Below are 21,379 nucleotides of genomic sequence, written 5' to 3'. Positions count from 1 at the left end.
AGTATATAGTATATACCCCATGATCTATATACAGTACAGAACCCTATGACCAGTGTATAGTATATACCCAATGATCTATATACAGTACAGAACCCTATGACCAGTATATCGTATATATTCCATGATCTTTATATAGTACAGAACCTTATGACCAGTGTATAGTATATACCCCATGATCTATATACAGTACAGAACCCTATGACCAGTATATCGTATATATTCCATGATCTTTATATAGTACAGAACCTTATGACCAGTATAAAGTATATACCCCATGATCTATATACAGTACAGAACCCTATGACCAGTGTATAGTATATACCCCATGATCTATATACAGTACAGAACCCTATGACCAGTATATCGTATATATTCCATGATCTTTATATAGTACAGAACCTTATGACCAGTGTATAGTATATACCCCATGATCTATATACAGTACAGAACCTTATGACCAGTATATAGTATATACCCCATGATCTATATCCAGTACAGAACCTTATGACCAGTATATAGTATATAGTCCATGATCTATATCCAGTACAGAACCCTATGACCAGTATATAGTATATACCCCATGATCTATATACAGTACAGAACCTTATGACCAGTGTATAGTATATACCCCATGATCTATATACAGTACAGAACCCTATGACCAGTATATAGTATATACCCCATGATCTTTATATAGTACAGAACCCTATGACCAGTATATAGTATATACCCCATGATCTATATACAGTACAGAACCCTATGACCAGTATATAGTATATATCCCATGATCTATATACAGTACAGAACCCTATGACCAGTGTATAGTATATATCCCATGATCTATATACAGTACAGAACCCTATGACCAGTATATAGTATATATCCCATGATCTATATACAGTACAGAACCCTATGACCAGTATATAGTATATATCCCATGATCTATATCCAGTACAGAACCTTATGACCAGTATATAGTATATACCCCATGATCTATATACAGTACAGAACCCTATGACCAGTATATAGTATATACCCCATGATCTATATACAGTACAGAACCCTATGACCAGTATATAGTATATACCCCATGATCTATATACAGTACAGAACCCTATGACCAGTATATAGTATATACCCCATGATCTATATACAGTACAGAACCTTATGACCAGTATATAGTATATACCCCATGATCTATATACAGTACAGAACCCTATGACCAGTGTATAGTATATACCCCTTGATCTATATACAGTACAGAACCCTATGACCAGTATATCGTATATATTCCATGATCTATATACAGTACAGAACCCTATGACCAGTGTATAGTATATACCCCATGATCTATATACAGTACAGAACCCTATGACCAGTATATAGTATATACCCCATGATCTATATACAGTACAGAACCCTATGACCAGTATATAGTATATACCCCATGATCTATATACAGTACAGAACCTTATGACCAGTATATAGTATATACCCCATGATCTATATACAGTACAGAACCCTATGACCAGTGTATAGTATATACCCCTTGATCTATATACAGTACAGAACCCTATGACCAGTATATCGTATATATTCCATGATCTTTATATAGTACAGAACCCTATGACCAGTGTATAGTATATACCCCATGATCTATATACAGTACAGAACCCTATGACCAGTATATCGTATATATTCCATGATCTTTATATAGTACAGAACCTTATGACCAGTGTATAGTATATACCCCTTGATCTATATACAGTACAGAACCCTATGACCAGTATATCGTATATATTCCATGATCTTTATATAGTACAGAACCCTATGACCAGTGTATAGTATATACCCCATGATCTATATACAGTACAGAACCCTATGACCAGTGTATAGTATATACCCCATGATCTATATACAGTACAGAACCCTATGACCAGTGTATAGTATATACCCCATGATCTATATCCAGTACAGAACCCTATGACCAGTATATCGTATATATTCCATGATCTTTATATAGTACAGAACCTTATGACCAGTGTATAGTATATACCACATGATCTATATCCAGTACAGAACCCTATGACCAGTGTATAGTATATACCCCATGATCTATATCCAGTACAGAACCTTATGACCAGTGTATATGATTATGTTCATGATATAATTTGGTACCTATGATAAAAGTCAGTGAATCAACGTCATATTTCAATAAATGGAGACATTGGGGAGATTCATCAAGGCTTTTGCTCCAGTTTTTCTTGCCATAAAAAAGTTGTAAATTTGATCAAATGCCTTTTTAGTGGAAAAGTTTGAGAATTTTTGCTATTTTACGTTACTCTTGCCACCCCTCAAAAGTGGGTGTAATCTGGGCGAGGTCATCTGTGCAAACAAAGCTCAAACCACATTTAGGAATCGCGACTGATTCCAGTAAGGGGAGCCGTGACAAAAAGAGGGAAATAAGTCCTAGCCGGAAGTAATGGCATATCGAAAAAATGCTCCAAATTTACCAAATATTGTGCGACACGGTGATAAATTTGGTGCAAATAACGGTAATGCGGCCGCAAGGAAAAAAGACAAAAAAAATTCCCAACTCAAGAATGCAAGAGATCTTGCAGTAATTTGGGGAATTCTCAAAGTTTTCGATATACAAAAGTTTTAACTTTCTTCGCTATATCCGAGATACCCCATAATGTTCACAGACGTCGGTGGGAGACGCTCCGCACCTCCTGATGGGGGAGGTGACTTCAGACAACACATGAAGCCGATCCAGATGGTCGTCGTTAGCAGAAGATTAATTACTTAATTGAATAATTAAATGTTTCTTTCCATCTCCATGACATCCCCAGCCCACGGTGGCGGCAGCCATAGTCTAGGAAGACCTCGTGTTTAAGCAAGCTGAGGAATGGGGAACTGATCCCTCAAAGGTATTTAGATCAGATTGTAAGAAGAAAGGCGATAGTTTTTTCCTGGTGACTTATTAGATATCTCAATGACCATATATCAACTCCCTGGTGGTCTAGTGGCATAATATCAACATCACAGACGCCCAGTGGACAATCACTCTTCTCTGCTCAGCCATAAGGCAAGACTAGTAGTTCAGATGAGCTTCCACCACCACAAACATCTAGTCCCTGGTGGCACTATAGCAATGATGTCCTAGGGGATAATCATATAGCACCTGCAGTTTCTGGTTTCCATATTTAAAGGGAATCTGTCGGCAGGTTTTTGCTATGTAATCTGAAGACAGAATGTGAAAGAGGCTGAAACACCGAATTCAGGGATATGTCACTTGTCAGAGTGCATGCTGTAGTTTACTAACTGTGAAAGATTTATCAAGAGATTAATATTTCTGGGACTAGTCTGGCAACGCCCCCTCCTGTGATAAGCACCTCACTGTCTATGGACTTTGTACTTGGAGAGTCTGGTGTGGGCGGGGTTAGCTTTCTCAGCTCTGCTTCATTCTAAATCTAAAAGCTCCGATTGTGTGAGAACGGCTGTGCCCAGTAATCTATGTGATACATCGTTGGATTCAGTATCTCTTTGCCTACATTATGCTGCTCTCAGACGAGGTAGCAAAAACCTGCTGGAATATTCCCTTTAAATACATTCTACACCAGTAGAATGAAGTTGGATGACGGTTCGGACTGTATGATCAGTCCCATCTTCAGGATATAAGGGTTTGTTTTCCACTTAAACTTTCTGCAACCAAAAAACCTAAGTAAATGCACATTCATATCTTCCAATGGGATAAAGATTACAATGGCTAAAGATGACGCATCTACAGCTGACAGAAGTGTATATGCCCTGGTGGCAGAGTGATCGAGGTGTTCTCGTGGCTTAGCATCCAGTACGTGATATAATATAAAAACATCTGCTTGGCCCTAATTTTTTGGGTTAGTAAACCAGTAAGACTTGTGATACAGTATCCCTGGTGTCCCAGTGGCTGGGTCTAGGTGATTGTCAGGTACATGCTCCTTTGTTCCATGAAGCTCCTCAATCTTAGGTTAGTAAACCAGTAACACAAGCATGCGCAATCACACCAACTCTCCTGAGGCTCGTGGCATGGTGGCCCTGATGTCCTAGTGGTTTAGCTCCCAGTAATTGCTGGTATTAATGGATAATCACCACAAGCATAGACCTTGATTCCATAAAAAAATGGCTAGTAAACCAATTACAAAAGCATTCACAATCTCATCTCCTCCACGGTGCATTGTGACACAGTGTCCCTTGTGTGCCAGTGGTTCAATGCTTAGTAGTTTTTGGTCTAGGGGGATTATTAACACAAACATAGATCTTTGCTTCATAATGACTATTAACCTTGGGCCAGTAAAATACTAAAAATCCAGGCTCATCTACTCCATGGTGACCGTGTTTCTGGTGTCCCATGACTTAGTCCCCAGTACTTGCCGGTCTCAGGCAATATCACCAGTCTTTTATTTTCACCATCAAATCAACTCTAAATCTATAGAAAGAAGTAAAAACTGGAAATGCTATGGACTTTATGAATAAAAAAAATCTTTAGGTTTAATGTTCTTGGCTATATATGTAGATCAGGCTGCTCTTTGGGCTTGTAACCCAACAGATAATCATCCACAACCTGATGAAGTGTCTACCTTCTAAGGACACATTGTCCCTGGTATCCCGGTGGCTTTCTCCTCAGTACGTCCCTTAGCTCCATGAAGATTATGCTGTATCTTGAGCTAGTAACCCAAAAGATAACAAGATACAACCTGAGGAAGTGTCTACCTCCTGATGGCACATTATCCCTGATGTCCTGGTGGTTTGGTCCCCAGTAGCTTTTCGTCTGGTGGATTATTACTAGACCACTGCCACCATCAAATGAATTCTAAATCTATATACCAGGAAGGGTTATGTTCCCCAACTCTGAACGAAAGCCACATGGTGACACCTAAACCAGCGGAGGACCAGAGAGTAAACTTCTTGAGGCGGCGGTCTCCCACCAGTGCAGCTGGGAAGCTACACGAGCAAAGTAACCCACCTACTGCCTACAATGGCCCATAAATGCCCAATATCTACAGGGAATGGCCTTCTCTCTTCTTTGTCAGCACCAGGATCTGTTCCAGAGCTCAGAACTTTGCACCAAGTATCAGCAGACGACGTTCACCCGGTCACTGAATCTAAAGCAGGCTCGCCTATATTTAGCCTGTGCCGCCCGAATCTCAAGTGACGTTCATTACCCCATGAAAGTGACATCCATGTTTACAGGGAGGTCAGGAAAACTTTGAGAAAAAAAAAAATAGGGAAAAAAAATGCAGATTAGTAGATAAACCAGGCGGAATCTCATTAACAGCCAATCTCCGGCCCTTCTCATCTATTTATGGCCGTGTAATGGCGACTAGAACATTCGGGATCCTCTAAACAACTGCACATGACAACCTTTGGCTTCTGCCTTCAATATTTCAAGCTTCATCCAACGTTGCAGCTGTGACGCCGCGCAGAAGGACAGTGTGATGGCCGAGGGCGGCATAAGTGGCATGTGCTTGAAAAGTCGACATCGTGCCAGTGTTGTGGAAGGAGCAAAATCCCAAGTAGAGCATAAAGGACGGGCGTAAATGACGGCCAGCGGGGTACATGTGACCCGGGTCTGGTGTCAGACTAAGAGAACTCTCCTTCTGCACATTATTAACTTGTTTTAGTTACAGCAAATACTGTTCTTTCCTTATCTATCATCTATCTATCATCTATCTATCTACAGTATAGTATCCATTGTATCTATCAATTATCTATTATCTATATCTATCTATCTCTATATATCTATCATCTATCTATTATCTATCTATCTATCTATCATCTATCTATATATATCTATCATCTATCTATTATCTATCTATCTATCATCTATCTATCTCTATATATCTATCATCTATCTATCTACAGTATAGTATCCATTGTATCTATCAATTATCTATTATCTATATCTATCTATCTATCTCTATATATCTATCATCTATCTATCTATTATCTATCTATCTATCTATCTATCTATCTATCTATCTATCTAGGTGTGCTTGACAAAGACCGTGCTGTGATATCGAAACGTTGCACCACTTGGTGCTGGATTAAAGTCCACATTGTTCTTGTAACTGGAGCGCTGCCTGGTTTTTTTCCTATTTATATTTTTGCATTAAACTACCGCATTACTCAGGACTATTGCACCCAAAATCAGCTCAAGTTTGGGCTGCTGTCTGTTTTTTCTATCTATCTATCTATCTATCTATCTATCTATCTATCTATCTATCTATCTATCTATCTATCTATCTATCCATTTATTATCTATCTATTTATTATCTATCTATTATCTATCTCCCAACTTTGAAAGGCAACACACTTATTTTCATGCCCCTTCACAGTATGATGCTCCCAGTGACCCTCTACACACAGTAAATGACCAACCACTGTGTCATCAATTTGGTAAAATGCCCCAACAGCGCTCCTCTTCACAATATACACTCACTGGCCACTTTATTAGGTACACCTGTCCAACTGTGTGTTAAGACTTAATTTCTAATCAGCCAATCACATGGCGGCAACTCAGTGCATTTAGGCATGTAGACATGGTCAAGACAATCTCCTGCAGTTCAAACCGAGCATCAGTATGGGGAAGAAAGGTGATTTGAGTGCCTTTGAACGTGTCATGATTGTTGGTGCCAGAAAGGCTGGTCTGAGTATTTCAGAAACTGCTGATCTACTGGGATTTTCACGCACAACCATCTCTAGGGTTTACAGAGAATGGTCCGAAAATGAAAAAAAATCCAGTGAGCGGCAGTTCTGTGGCCGGAAATGCCTTGTTGATGCCAGAGGTCAGAGGAGAATGGGCAGACTGGTTCGAGCTGATAGAAAGGCAACAGTGACTCAAATTGCCACCCGTTACAACCAAGGTAGGCAGAAGAGCATCTCTGAACGCACAGTGCGTCGAACTTTGAGGCAGATGGGCTACAGCAGCAGAAGACCACACCGGGTACCACTCCTCTCAGCTAAGAACAGGCATCTGATGGCTACTTTCAGCAGGATAATGCGCCATGTCATAAAGCTCGAATCATCTCAGATTGGTTTCTTGAACATGACAATGAGTTCACTGTACTCAAATGGCCTCCTCAGTCACCAGATCTCAATCCAATAGAGCATCTTTGGGATGTGGTGGAACGGGAGATTCGCATCAGGGATGTGCAGCCGACAAATCTGCGCCAACTGTGTGATGCCATCATGTCAATATGGTCCAAAATCTCTGAGGAATGCTTCCAGCACCTTGTTGAATCTCTGCCACGAAGAATTGAGGCAGTTCTGAAGGCAAAAGGGGGTCCAACCCGTTACTAGCATGGTGTACCTAATAAAGTGGCCAGTGAGTGTATAATGTCCCCAGTGTGATAGGATTCCCCCACAGTGCCCCTCATACATCACGACGCCCGCACAGTGCCCCTCATACATCACGACGCCCGCACAGTGCCCCTCATACATCACGACGCCCGCACAGTGCCCCTCATACATGATGACGCCCACACAGTGCCCCTCATACATCACGACGCCCGCACAGTGCCCCTCATACATCACGACGCCCGCACAGTGCCCCTCATACATCACGACGCCCGCACAGTGCCCCTCATACATCACGACGCCCGCACAGTGCCCCTCATACATCACAACGCCCGCACAGTGCCCCTCATACATCACGACGCCCGCACAGTGCCCCTCATACATCACGATCCCCGCACAGTGCCCCTCATACATCACGATGCCCGCACATTGCCCCTCATACATCACGATCCCCGCACATTGCCCCTCATACATCACGATCCCCGCACAGTGCCCCTCATACATCACGATGCCCGCACATTGCCCCTCATACATCACGATGCCCGCACAGTGCCCCTCATACATGATGACGCCCGCACAGTGCCCCTCATACATGATGACGCCCGCACAGTGCCCCTCATACATCATGATGCCCACACAGTGCCCCTCATACATCACGACGCCCGCACAGTGCCCCTCATACATCACGACGCCCGCACAGTGCCCCTCATACATCACGACGCCCGCACAGTGCCCCTCATACATCATGACGCCCGCACAGTGCCCCTCATACATCACGACGCCCGCACAGTGCCCCTCATACATCACGATGCCCGCACAGTGCTCCTCATACATGATGACGCCCGCACAGTGCCCCTCATACATCACGACGCCCGCACAGTGCCCCTCATACATCACGATGCCCATACAGTGCCCCTCATACATCACAATGCCCGTACAGTGCCCCTCATACATGATGACACCCGCACAGTGCCCCTCATACATCATGATGCCCACACAGTGCCCCTCATAATGTACATCATGACGCCCGCACAGTGCCCCTCATACATCATGATGCCCGCACATTGCCTCTCATACATCATGACGCCCGCACAGTGCCCCTCATACATCATGATGCCCGCACATTGCCCCTCATACATCATGACGCCCGCACAGTGCCCCTCATACATCATGACGCCCGCACATTGCCCCTCATACATCATGATGCCTGCACAGTGCCCCTCATACATCATGATGCCCGCACAGTGCCCCTCATACATCTTGATGCCCGCACATTGCCTCTCATACATCATGATGCCCGCACAGTGCCCCTCATACATCACGACGCCCGCACAGTGCCCCTCATACATCACGATGCCCGCACAGTGCCCCTCATACATGACGCCCGCACAGTGCCCCTCATACATCACGACGCCCGCACAGTGCCCCTCATACATCACGATGCCCATACAGTGCCCCTCATACATCACAATGCCTGTACAGTGCCCCTCATACATGATGACACCCGCACAGTGCCCCTCATACATCATGATGCCCGCACAGTGCCCCTCATACTGTACATCATGACGCCCGCACAGTGCCCCTCATACATCATGATGCCCGCACAGTGCCCCTCATATATCATGATGCCCGCACATTGCCCCTCATACATCATGACGCCCGCACAGTGCCCCTCATACATCATGATGCCCGCACAGTGCCCCTCATACATCATGATGCCCGCACAGTGCCCCTCATACATCATGATGCCCGCACAGTGCCCCTCATACATCTTGATGCCCGCACAGTGCCCCTCATACATCATGATGCCCGCACAGTGCCCCTCATACATCATGATGCCCGCACAGGCTTCTCAACCTCATTATCAGGCTGTTTTAACACTTTCGTTTCCAGAGTCCTCGGCTTAGAGGAAACACTAAATTCCACCCCAATTAAATTCAGCAAGTTAAATGCCTACCTAGCACTGCTCCCAAGACTATCAGAGCAGACGGGCTCAGCATAGTGCGTGGTTCTATAGAGGTCGGCTCTGGGTAAGGGTTTAGTTTTCGCTAATTTTAGTTGGGGTGGAATGTAGTGTGAGGCTCAGTGCAGCAGGTGCCTTCTAGTGAGGTCATTGCGCCTTCTGCTCTAAGCCTCCGGTGGTACAGTGGATGGTGGAGCAGGGACCTCACGGCTCCTTGCTCCACCGTTGTGTTGAATTGTATCTGCTTCTAGAAATTTTCCATCCACCTAATGGATGATCTGAGGGAGCACTTAACTGGTGGAGGAGGTTGTCACCGCTATATGGGGTGCAAAGAACTCACCCGCACTCACTCCTTGGTACTGTGAGGTTCATGGGTCTTTCTGACACAATATTATCAATGATATATACTTAGTAGGGGTCGGTTACAGATTTTGGGTTAGTCTCTGCTTTCTTCATACAGCCATCACAGGTTGTACAACATCCATGTGACCACTGCAGCCAATCACTGGCCTCAGCACTGGGGTAGTATTTAAGCCATTGGATGACTGAGGATAGGGATTGGCTGCAGCAGTCACAGCATGTGATCACAGCGGGAAGTAATCAGACACAAACAAGGAAAACACTTCAGTTCGAAGACCTCTCAGGCCCGATACGAAGGACGTTGTTGTGTATGTTGAAAGGAGGATAACACCCAACATTGTATATTGATAAGTGAAAATCTTTTACAACCCCCCCCCCCCCCCCGATTAGTCTGCGCTCGTGACTAATGAGGATTAGCAGCAGTCATTTCCTATCACTTCTGAACATTCCTTGAATCTTCTACTTCACCCGTGTTGTGTAATTACAGCGGCGCGGGACACATGGGTGTACACATAGGAGTGGACGGCTCACGCCCTGCACATCAAGCGTGGGAATAATCTACATCACCTTCCGATCTGAACTTAAAGAAGCCATTAATTATAGTGCGGAAAGGAAAGAACATCTTTACCGCATCATTTCTATTATAAACCTAAAGAACTTAGGACCAGATTACGGCAAAGAGGGAAATGTGGCCGCTTCCTCCACCATTCCAAGGTTCCACCACCATATCTCCTTGCTGCGAACTTCCTTTCCCGGTGGCTCTGTGTTAGCATTATCTCATTTCCTTTGCACAGTATATCAGTAATATTTGAACACTTTAGGGCAGAATTATTTATAACACCATATGACACTTATGCATCCATTATATGGCAGTAATATAAGTAGAACACTATATCATATAGAACTCATATAATAATGCCCAAAGCAATGGCATCAGTTGTAGCATTATTATAGCGGCTTTGTTGGAACACTATATGGCAGGTTTATAGTTATATAAACCCTAGATCGTATTTGTGGCTTTCTCTCAGAATATTACAATGATAACTACAGATTTCATAAGGATTTGTCAAGTATGGATTTACCTTGCATGCTGTGCAAAATAGCGGCATGGTGGAAGCTCCCAGAGGGGAGCAGAGAAACAGCTGCCAGCGATCGATCAAGGGTCACCAACAGGCCTTGTCCTGACATGCGGCGAGCGGTTTGGGGGTCAAGGGCGTTTCTCGATACTTGATGCCACTTTTCGGCTTTGGGAACGTCCTCTTTAAAGTCATTACAACATATACAGTGGGGAAAAAAAGTATTTAGTCAGTCAGCAATAGTGCAAGTTCCACCACTTAAAAAGATGAGAGGCGTCTGTAATTAACATCATAGGTAGACCTCAACTATGGGAGACAAACTGAGAAAAAAAAATCCAGAAAATCACATTGTATGTTTTTTTTTCATTTTATTTTCATATTATGGTGGAAAATAAGTATTTGGTCAGAAACAAGCAATCAAGATTTCTGGCTCTCACAGACCTGTAACTTCTTCTTTAAGAGTCTCCTCTTTCCTCCACTCATTACCTGTAGTAATGGCACCTGTTTAAACTTGTTATCAGTATAAAAAGACACCTGTGCACACCCTCAAACAGTCTGACTCCAAACTCCACTATGGTGAAGACCAAAGAGCTGTCAAAGGACACCAGAAACAAAATTGTAGCCCTGCACCAGGCTGGGAAGACTGAATCTGCAATAGCCAACCAGCTTGGAGTGAAGAAATCAACTGTGGGAGCAATAATTAGAAAATGGAAGACATACAAGACCACTGATAATCTCCCTCGATCTGGTGCTCCACGCAAAATCCCACCCCGTGGGGTCAGAATGATCACAAGAACGGTGAGCAAAAATCCCAGAACCACGCGGTTACCAATGTAACAAGGCCTACCATAAGTAACACACTACGCCACCATGGACTCAGATCCTGCAGTGCCAGACGTGTCCCACTGCTTAAGCCTGTACATGTCCGGGCCCGTCTGAAGTTTGCTAGAGAGCATTTGGATGATCCAGAGGAGTTTTGGGAGAATGTCCTATGGTCTGATGAAACCAAACTGGAACTGTTTGGTAGAAACACAACTTGTCGTGTTTGGAGGAAAAAGAATACTGAGTTGCATCCATCAAACACCATACCTACTGTAAAGCATGGTGGTGGAAACATCATGCTTTGGGGCTGTTTCTCTGCAAAGGGGCCAGAACGACTGATCCGGGTACATGAAAGAATGAATGGGGCCATGTATCGTGAGATTTTGAGTGCAAACCTCCTTCCATCAGCAAGGGCATTGAAGATGAAACGTGGCTGGGTCTTTCAACATGACAATGATCCAAAGCACACCGCCAGGGCAACGAAGGAGTGGCTTCGTAAGAAGCATTTCAAGGTCCTGGAGTGGCCTAGCCAGTCTCCAGATCTCAACCCTATAGAAAACCTTTGGAGGGAGTTGAAAGTCCGTGTTGCCAAGCGAAAAGCCAAAAACATCACTGCTCTAGAGGAGATCTGCATGGAGGAATGGGCCAACATACCAACAACAGTGTGTGGCAACCTTGTGAAGACTTACAGAAAACGTTTGACCTCTGTCATTGCCAACAAAGGATATATCACAAAGTATTGAGATGAAATTTTGTTTCTGACCAAATACTTATTTTCCACCATAATATGCAAATAAAATGAAAAAAAAACAGACAATGTGATTTTCTGGATTTTTTTTTCTCAGTTTGTCTCCCATAGTTGAGGTCTACCTTTGATGTAAATTACAGACGCCTCTCATCTTTTTAAGTGGTGGAACTTGCACTATTGCTGACTGACTAAATACTTTTTTCCCCACTGTATATTATATTTTTAATTATTTAAACCTTATTCTGAATCATGTTGATTTTTTTTCATTTGTCCCAATCTATTTTCAGAGATTGGAAATTTTTCATTCCATTTACTGTCGTGATTATGTGAAAAGCAACATGGACAGGATCTGTAAATACATCATTGGGCATGGAGAGAGAGAAGGTGAGCTGTGACATCACCTATTTTGAATGGTGGATCCTATGTGATCTACTGTATATAGAGGTGTTAGCAGTCAATGTACAGGAGGAGGAGTTGAGCTGTGACATCATCTATTGTGAATGGTGGATCCTGTGTGATCTACTGTATATAGAGGTGTTAGCAGTCAATGTACAGGAGGAGGAGGTGAGCTGTGACATCATCCATTGTGAATGGTGGATCCTGTGTGATCTACTGTATATAGAGGTGTTATCAGTCATTGTACAGGAGGAGGAGGTGAGCTGTGACATCACCTATTTTAAATGGTGGATCCCGTGTTATCTACTGTATGTAGAGGTGTTATCAGTCATTGTAGAGAAAGGAGGTGAGCTGTGACATCACCTATTGTGAATGGTGAGTCGTGTGTTCTCTACTGTATATAGAGGTGTTATCAGTCAATGTACAGGAGGAGGAGGTGAGCTGTGACATGACCAATTGTGAATGGTGGATCCTGTGTTATCTACTGTATATAGAGGTGTTATCAGTCAATGTACAGGAGGAGGAGGTGAGCTGTGACATCACCTATTGTGAATGGTGGATGTTGTGATATTTACTGTATATAGAGGGGTTAACTGTCTTTGTACAGGAGGAGGAGGTGAGCTGTGATATCACCTATAGTGAATAATGGATGCAGAGTTATCTACTGTATATAGAGGTGTTACCCGTGTTTGTAGAGGAGGAGGTGAGCTGTGACATGGTGGATGCTGTGTTATCTACTGTACAGACAGATGTTGTAATCCTGTCTGTGATGATGACAAAATGACGGCTGAGAATTGATTTCTACGGAACAGGAAGTCTCAGTTTATTTTAAGGCTCAGTGTCTACAGTAAAAAAAACCATTAAGATTTTAGGATTTTAATAATAGAGATAATTACATGGAAAATAATGACACACCCCCTTTAAGATGGCCGCAGTCATTACATAGACACCAGTTCCCCTATTAAAAAAAAATGCACAAAATGAGGATGTTGTTTCTAAAGAGAGAGAAAGCATGAGCAGCTAGCACGCAGGCACCGCTCATCCCCGGGGAGGTCATTAGATCAGCAGAATAAATCCACAGACAGGATCCTCTACGTTCTCAGGCTGCGATGCCCGATGCGGTCTGTAAGCCCCGTTACACACCCCTCTGCCCTTGGGTCGCCCTCCCAGGGCTGTAGGGTACTCGGTACTGGGCCGGTGTCGGCGGGATGTGTCACAGCAGCGCTGACCCGGTCCGTGGCCCTGGGCGCCCAATTAATAGGGGAGATAGTTTGAATGGTGGAATGTAGTTAATGAAATAGTTCGTGACGCCACCTGTGATGTTCGGCAAGTGAGATGTTGAGCCGACGCTGCGTGCAGATCCTCTGGGGCTGGTGGTGTGTTGCAGCCAAGATGGTGAAGCTCCCCACAGGTGAAGCTGTAGCCCTAGGGCAGTGTAGATGTAGGGGTAGAGGAGAGGCACCAGCGGTGTAGAAGCTGGTACCCAGGTGTAGCAGTGCTGGGTGTGTTAGCGCAGGAATCAATGGAGGACACCAGGGCTTGTAGTTCCAAAGCTTTACTCACAGTCTGTAGTACACACAGGTGCCTGCCTCCGTGCCGTGTCCTCCGGGTCAGAGGCTCAATCAACCTCCAGGCAAGGTGGAATGCTCCCTTCCAACACTCCGCCAACATGTACCTTTCTGAACGTCTCCTCTATAGCGCCTTTAAGTGTGAAGTACTCCTAGTACTGAGTTACACTGGAGTGCCTCCTGACAGATGTTCCCAAGAACTCTACTTGTACGGCAGACAGCTGTAGCCTGCTTCGGGGACTCCTTACTCCTGAGTCCCGGCTCTCTATCCAAGATGCTGTTGTGCCCCCAAGTCTTAGATGGCCGCAGGACCTGAAGCATGTGACTGCTAGGGGCGTGGCCTAAACTCCAGAGAGCTAGGAGCTGCAGGAGAACTCCTAGCAGGGTAACTGCGAGACAAAGTTACCAGGGGGCATAGACAGGGAGGATAGTCAGGACGTAGCCAATGAGTCATACACAGAGATAGCTGCAAGGTGCAAGAGGGGCGAGCAGAGAGTAGTCAGATCACAGGCAATGAGTCATACACAGATAATATCGCAGTGCAAAATCAACAGGCAAACTCACAACGGGGGACAGAACCGGGTCAGAACCATATAAACAAGCTATAGCAACAAACAGGCACACAGGGGTCAGCACACTAGGCCAAAGGCAAAAGTATAACTGACAGGGGTTGGAGCTTCCCAGGGGATTATGAAGCTCTCCCAGAACCAGAAAGAGGCCACAATCATTAACCCCAGGTGTGCAGGTCAAAACCTGCACTGAGCTCCAGACATTAACCCCTGACGTGCAGCTCAGAAACCTGCACTGGGATCATGACAGCTCCTCTCTGAAGAGCCAATGTGCATGTCTAATTTCCCAGAGGAGAATTGCAATGTCTAGAAGTCTCCTTACACCAACATGGCACTCATCACAGAGAGAGCAATTACCCCTTAGAACCCCATCAGAGGCCTCTTATACAGCCAAATGAGACTTACTGCTTTGCACTGATGAGGGGCCATCATCCTGAAACACGTATCTACAAACAGAGCGTCTGGTTAGGCTTAAATCCTAAGCCATGTGGCAAGACTCGTTCAACAGTCGGTACTGACTTTTAGGATTGCTACTACAATAGTTGGCGCTGGAGTTCTGGTCCTCTTCCTCTCTGAAGAGGCAATTTGTGCAAGTAGTGTGCAAACCCTAGACCACTGCGGAGAAGGGTAGAGGTGATCAGCTGGCAACGCTCATGGCATCAGTACAATGGACGATGTTGTCAAGGATGTGTTCCTTTTTCGGATTTATATTATATGCTTTTTCCTAAGAAGCTATCTATGATATCGCGCAGGGCGATACCGTCCGCAGTGCAGACATTTGGCTGAACTCCTTGCACTGAGCGTTGGCTACAGGTGACATTCAAGAAGCATCAACACATTGTGACAGCTCCTCTGCTCCGTCTCTCCTCTTACAGAAGTCAACCTGTTCTACTGACTGTGCCAGAGGGACGGCCGCAGGGAAGATAACTCACCATTGCCCAAAAGTCTACTGTCTGCAGTTAGGATAGATAAATAATCTTTATTTTTTAAATAATCTTTATTTTTATATAGCGCTAACATATTCCGCAGCGCTTTACAGTTTGCACGCATCACCATCACTGTCCCCGATGGGGCTCACAATCTAAGTTCCCTATTAGTATGTCTTTAGAATGTGGGAGGAAACCCACGCAAACACGGGGAGAACATACAAACTCCTTGCAGATGTTGTCCTTGGTGGGATTTGAACCCAGGACCTCAGCGCTGCAAGGCTGCAGCGCTAACCACTATAGATATATAGATAATATACAGATAATAGAGATAGATAGATAGATAGATAGATAGATAGATAGATAGATAGATAGATAGATAGATAGATAGATAGATAGGTAGATAGGAGAAAGATAAATACCGGTAGATAGATAATAAATAGATAGAAAGATAATAGATAGATAGATAATAGATAGATAACAGATAGATGATAGATAGATAATAGATAGAGTCCCGTCACCCCACATTAAATGAGCGCTAATTAGCGAAAGACATATTATTGGTTTAACATTCGCAACAGGGGTCCATGAGGTAAGGGGGCCATCACTACCTCCAAAGTAAGTGGAATTGTGCATTATGGAGGAGCTATTGGACGGCAAAGGGCCCATACACTGATCTTACACAGGGACCTCTTCTGTCTGCGTCCGCTCAGCTAACCCACATAGGACATCACAAAACCCAAAAGCATCGAAGCCCTTTAAATGGTACCTCCCACCGGGCCGGATTGGCCATCTGGCAATTCTGGCAAATGCCAGAAAGGCCTGTCTGGTCATAGGCTGCCTTGTCTGCTATGTTGTTAGCAGCATCGGTGCTCTCATGACACCCATACTGTTAAGAGATGTGATGTAGCACAAAGTCGCTGACTCCGTCACTTACCCCAGCAGGCCTCTGGTATCATTAGAAATATTGGTGTTATAGAAAATCTTGCTTTCCTCCATCCAGGGTAATAGTAATATATCCCATCTGGTGCTTGGGGACGGGGACAACGTGGGCCTGTGTAATTTCAAATGCCTGGGCTGAATTTCAACCCCAGTCCGTAGCTGCTTCCCACCATATCAGATAAAGACATATGGTAAGGGCATTCCAGCTCTTGATGATCGGGCGCTCAACCTCTGATACCTCTCACCATAGCTGAGAATGAAGAGGCAGCAGCATTGATTTAGGGCTGTGTCCCCTCCACTGTTTCTTGTCATGCTCAGGCCCCCCAATCCCCTCACTGTGCAGGAGAACTGCAGAGATGTCCCGATAAACGTAACAGACAGGTTGCTGGTAGCCAGGTGCGTCACTGTCCAGGAAACCGTAGATGGCAAAGCAGCGCTAAATTAGTGCTGCCCCTTGTTTTTTAGGACTGTTTGGGGTCCCAGAGGCTGCACCCTTGCTAAACTGTAGAACGCATCCTAAAATAACACCTCACTAGTGAGTATAAATCCTTCCCAATTTCTTGTCTTCCATTCCAAAGTCTCATACGTTTCTGAGAAGGTTGGGAGACAGTCAGCATGGCCTCTCAAATAAGGCATGACCCAACTCTCCTAAACACTGTTGTATTTGTGTCATACTGTAAAGTGATGGAGTTGGCAAGGATCCAACTCGGCCACTATGTAGGGCAGCCGCCTCCGGTTGTTGCCAGCAGACGTAAGACCCGCTTGCCATTAGGCAGGAGGTTGGGTTACTTGCATGGACCATAGTCCTTGGGAACCCTGGAGTGATGCTGGAAAGTATGGACGATATTAAATAGGGCACCAAAAAGGCAGGTTGACCCATCACAGTGCCCAGCATAGAACCTCTGGGAGCCCTGACAGAGAGGTCATGGTGGAGAAGACCCGGAAGTCTGGCAAATGGTCAAGTGGTGGCGGCTGCTCAGAAATGGAAGCCTTAGGGAATGAGAGTCGTCTATATGGGCTTGATATAAATTTCAGATGAGGGATCTATTCCAGGCTGACATTCTGGTGACATACGTATATACAGTCTATGTCTTTACTGCTTCACCATATATCTGAACCCTACTTACCAGGAGTAAACTGATGCAACCATCCCCCATGAAAACGACCCTTGGTCTACCTTCAGACATTCAGACACATCTACTGATGTCCCCATCCCACTGGGGGTGAGAACTTTACTGTACTTTAGGAGGTGGCTCTAGTTTTAGAGACTTTCCTCTAATATCTGCTGTGGTTTAAGAAGACAGTGCTTCCGCCTATGTGTGACCACCATGCTTGTGCCTCATCTGAGTTGTAACCATTAAGTGTAATGCCTCCCCATGAGAAAGTCCTGTCTGAAAAGAGCGTTCTACATATGAACTCACATCTTACACCTTCACCCACACAAGTGTCTACCTAGGAGCGAGCTACAGGCGTGAGCGCCTGGGGGGGGGGCGATAGGGAGGTGTCCACAAGACAACCTCCTTTGGGAGGGATACATAGCTAGAGCAACAAAATGAATGCTTGCCCCGGGTAAAGGAAAGCCTAGCTGCACCTCCAATGATTTGCTTTGAAAAAATCCTGATGCACTGGTTTACAATCCTCATACATGGCAGCCATCTTGTTACCCAGAGATCTTAGGAACAGATAAATTTAAGGAAGCCTTTTTCCTATATAAACTCTTACCGCCACATCAATATCTATTTCTTTCAATTCCCTACAACCCCCTCTATAGCACCACTGCTGCCCACCACAGCTTGAAACTTTCCTGTGCGGTACGGTAATGGGCACGGTTAGCGCTCCATCTGTCCCTGACTGATCTGAGTGACGTCTCCTACAGCCTCTGAAAAATTGCCATTGATTAGAAGATCGGCAAATGCGTGACTCCCGCTGCCCTGTTGAGGGGAGTACAAAGTGATTCTCCACGCATGCGCAGATGCAAAATTTCATAAAGGGACATCATCCACATCAGTGCCGAAGTGGCAATGTTGGCAGGGACAGAGTTGGGCACTAAGCATAGTGTGTAGATGTCAATCCAACCAGTTGGCACAATTTTATCTGTTTCTGAAAGGTATGGATGAAAAATGGGTGCCATAGAGGGTTTGCAGGAAAGTAAGAAAAATTGTCAACAACGATTTGGAAGAAATATTTAAAGAACCAATAGTAAATCAATCATATAAACGTAAATCTCTCTCTTATTACAGTGTGACTATTACCTTTGAGCACCAGAGGTTCCTTCCCCTCCCGCTTCAGCGACTCTAGAACCGTATGGAGCGGCTGCGATGGTATGACCCGGCTCGGCTCATTAGTATTATCGTCGTAAACGATGATTTCTTTGGAAAATATCCTCTTGAATGAGTCTTTGCCTTCCCTGCATGATATTAAATCCAACACGGTTATCTTCCCCTGCTGAAGCCTCCTCCTGCTGATCTTATCGGAGCAATTAATATGAACGGCCCCTTGGATATGGCTTTTGTTATACTCCATGAAGGGTCTGCAGTCAATGATGATGGGCCCCTGGTTGGGGAGATGAGTTTTGCTGCATTTCGCTATCTTCTTGGCCAAGTCATTGGGATAAATGATTTTTATGTTGGCAAACTGTTTGGTGGTGGTGGTAGTAGACACAGGGCTGCCAACCCCGCCGGATGGACTTAACGCGCCACTGTTTTCAGTATTGTTGACCATTGGGTTGGGAGGGCAAGAAGAGGTGGAGGGACCGGCGGCACTGCTGGTGATTGTGGTACTGCTTATAGTCTGGCTCTGAGTATCTTTTTCGTACGCTGCCACACTGCAACAGCTGGCACTGCTACATCCACAACCCAAGGAGCGAGCAGAGCCGTTGGAAGAGGGCATATACGTCAGATTAGCAGCGGTGAGCGACGCTACGCTTGTGCTGAGTAAAGACCTGCAGCTACCCCTCACCGAGGCGGTGTCACAGTAGGAAGAGTCTAGGCAGAGGTTGAGCTCTTGTGGTCTCACGGGTCTGGATAGTGCCACAATAACAGCGTCGTCCAGAGGAGATGGAGGCATCGGGAATCTCACAGCACCGACAGGTTCAAGTACAACTAAAATGGTCTGCAAAGCAGAAGAGACAACATCAGGCGAGAACAGCAAACACCGCAATACATTCATTGTTAAACTTATGTAGCAGAGCCGAGTTAATCATCTACAAAAAGAATGTAAAAAAAAAACCATATGGTGAATGATACAGGTGCTTTTATTTCTTCTCTCAATCTCCTGCATTATTTTAACCCAGCAATTTGTCGCTAATCCTAGAACACTTCGCCAACCATCTCAGCTCTGCTACATCTGCAAGAATTAATGTCAAATAACCAGAAAAGTTTCCATTCAAGCCAGGAGTCAAGTCACCACTGTTTATGCATGGTTAATTTCACTTGAGTCTATCTGACAAGTCTGTACAGCAGATAACTAATGACCTGAGGATTTTTTTCTTTTTTATGGTAAGTATACAGAGCTGCTAAAAATATCGCCTGTGGACGTGCAGCCGAAATTAAACGACCCTTTATGAACCTTTCATATGTCTGTACTGGAAACATATCCACAGCTGAAAAAAAAAAAGAATGAGGTCGCCGGATGGATCATCTATGTGTCTGCTACAACGCTGCGGTGTCCGTCTATGAGGCTGCAGCAGCCATCATTAGAATACTATAATAATACTACAGCGCGGAAAACCTAATAATGTAATATATATGAATGAATGAATGAACTGCAGACAGGAGAGATGGTTTCTTAAAGTTAGGGGCGGTCTATATCCACCTAGACATCATCCCTCAGACTCCCCCAGGATCATGAACCCTCTCTATACGTGACACGTATTGCGGTACTATTTATGAGCGCGTCGCTACATATGATCCTGACATGCAGCAGTTAAATTCCCAGCCATCCCTGTCAAAAGTAAGCATTAAAAACATCCGCATCCCTGCGGTAAGAAGCGCCGGTCCTGCTGCTGATGATAATGATGCAGAGGTGATGGACCTTCTATATAATATACAGATATAATCAGATGAGAAGCTTCCAGATCTTATAAAGGCAATGGAATGGGGGGGGGGGGACAAAGGGTGCTCACCTCAATGCCACTGCAGCAGTGTCACAGCAGACAGCAGCAAGCTGGAGCCCTGCAGGGTGCAAGGGTTCAGAGATGAGCTGCAGCCCTATGAAGACTTGCAGGGCTTCTCCATGCAGGCACTCAGTGCTGTGAGCCTGCCCTCCGCTGCTGGCTTGGCCCCTGCTCCTGCTTCTCTAGCTCCCCTGCTCCCATTCACTCGCTGCTGCTTCCATTGATGTGATACAATGTTACTTTCTTTCTTCGCTCAGAGTCATGAAACATTCGAAATGGGCGTGGCCTGAGGAACTGACACCCAGTGAGCCGAGAGGAGGGGTGGAACTGTTTACTCCTACTGTGAGGGGATTGGCTGAGGAGTCAGGGGGCGCGGCTAGGGGCTGGCTCTCATTGGCTGACGTCATTATCCAGTGGTCCTGGCTGTCAGGCAGTTCTGTTCAGAGTTGTGATCAATGATTGGGACCTGGTGCCATCACATTGCTTTATGTTACGCCTTAAGTTAGATTTTATTCAAAATGACCCCGTAGTTTTCGACAGGTTTCCTTCGCGCGTCA

The 21,379-nt window shown here is 45.0% G+C and overlaps 1 protein-coding gene across 1 annotated transcript in view; it reads right to left on the bottom strand.

Moving 5' to 3' along the window:
• Positions 1-21,057, bottom strand: part of DUSP10 (dual specificity phosphatase 10) — a 69,060-nt gene extending 48,003 nt beyond the window's left edge. The window contains exons 1-2 of the mRNA XM_073556786.1: positions 20,832-21,057; positions 18,961-19,819 (exon numbers count right to left, since the gene is read on the bottom strand). Of these exons, the coding sequence (XP_073412887.1) occupies positions 18,961-19,774 (814 nt within the window). The 5' untranslated portion in view covers positions 19,775-19,819; positions 20,832-21,057. The remainder of the gene's footprint in view (positions 1-18,960; positions 19,820-20,831) is intronic.
• Between the last annotated feature and the right edge of the window lie 322 nt (positions 21,058-21,379).

The sequence above is a fragment of the Dendrobates tinctorius genome, unplaced genomic scaffold (assembly GCF_039654945.1).
Source record: "Dendrobates tinctorius isolate UK_male_01 unplaced genomic scaffold, ASM3965494v1 ptg000239l, whole genome shotgun sequence".
Lineage (NCBI taxonomy): Eukaryota > Metazoa > Chordata > Amphibia > Anura > Dendrobatidae > Dendrobates > Dendrobates tinctorius.
This window is presented reverse-complemented; position numbering and strand designations above follow the sequence as displayed.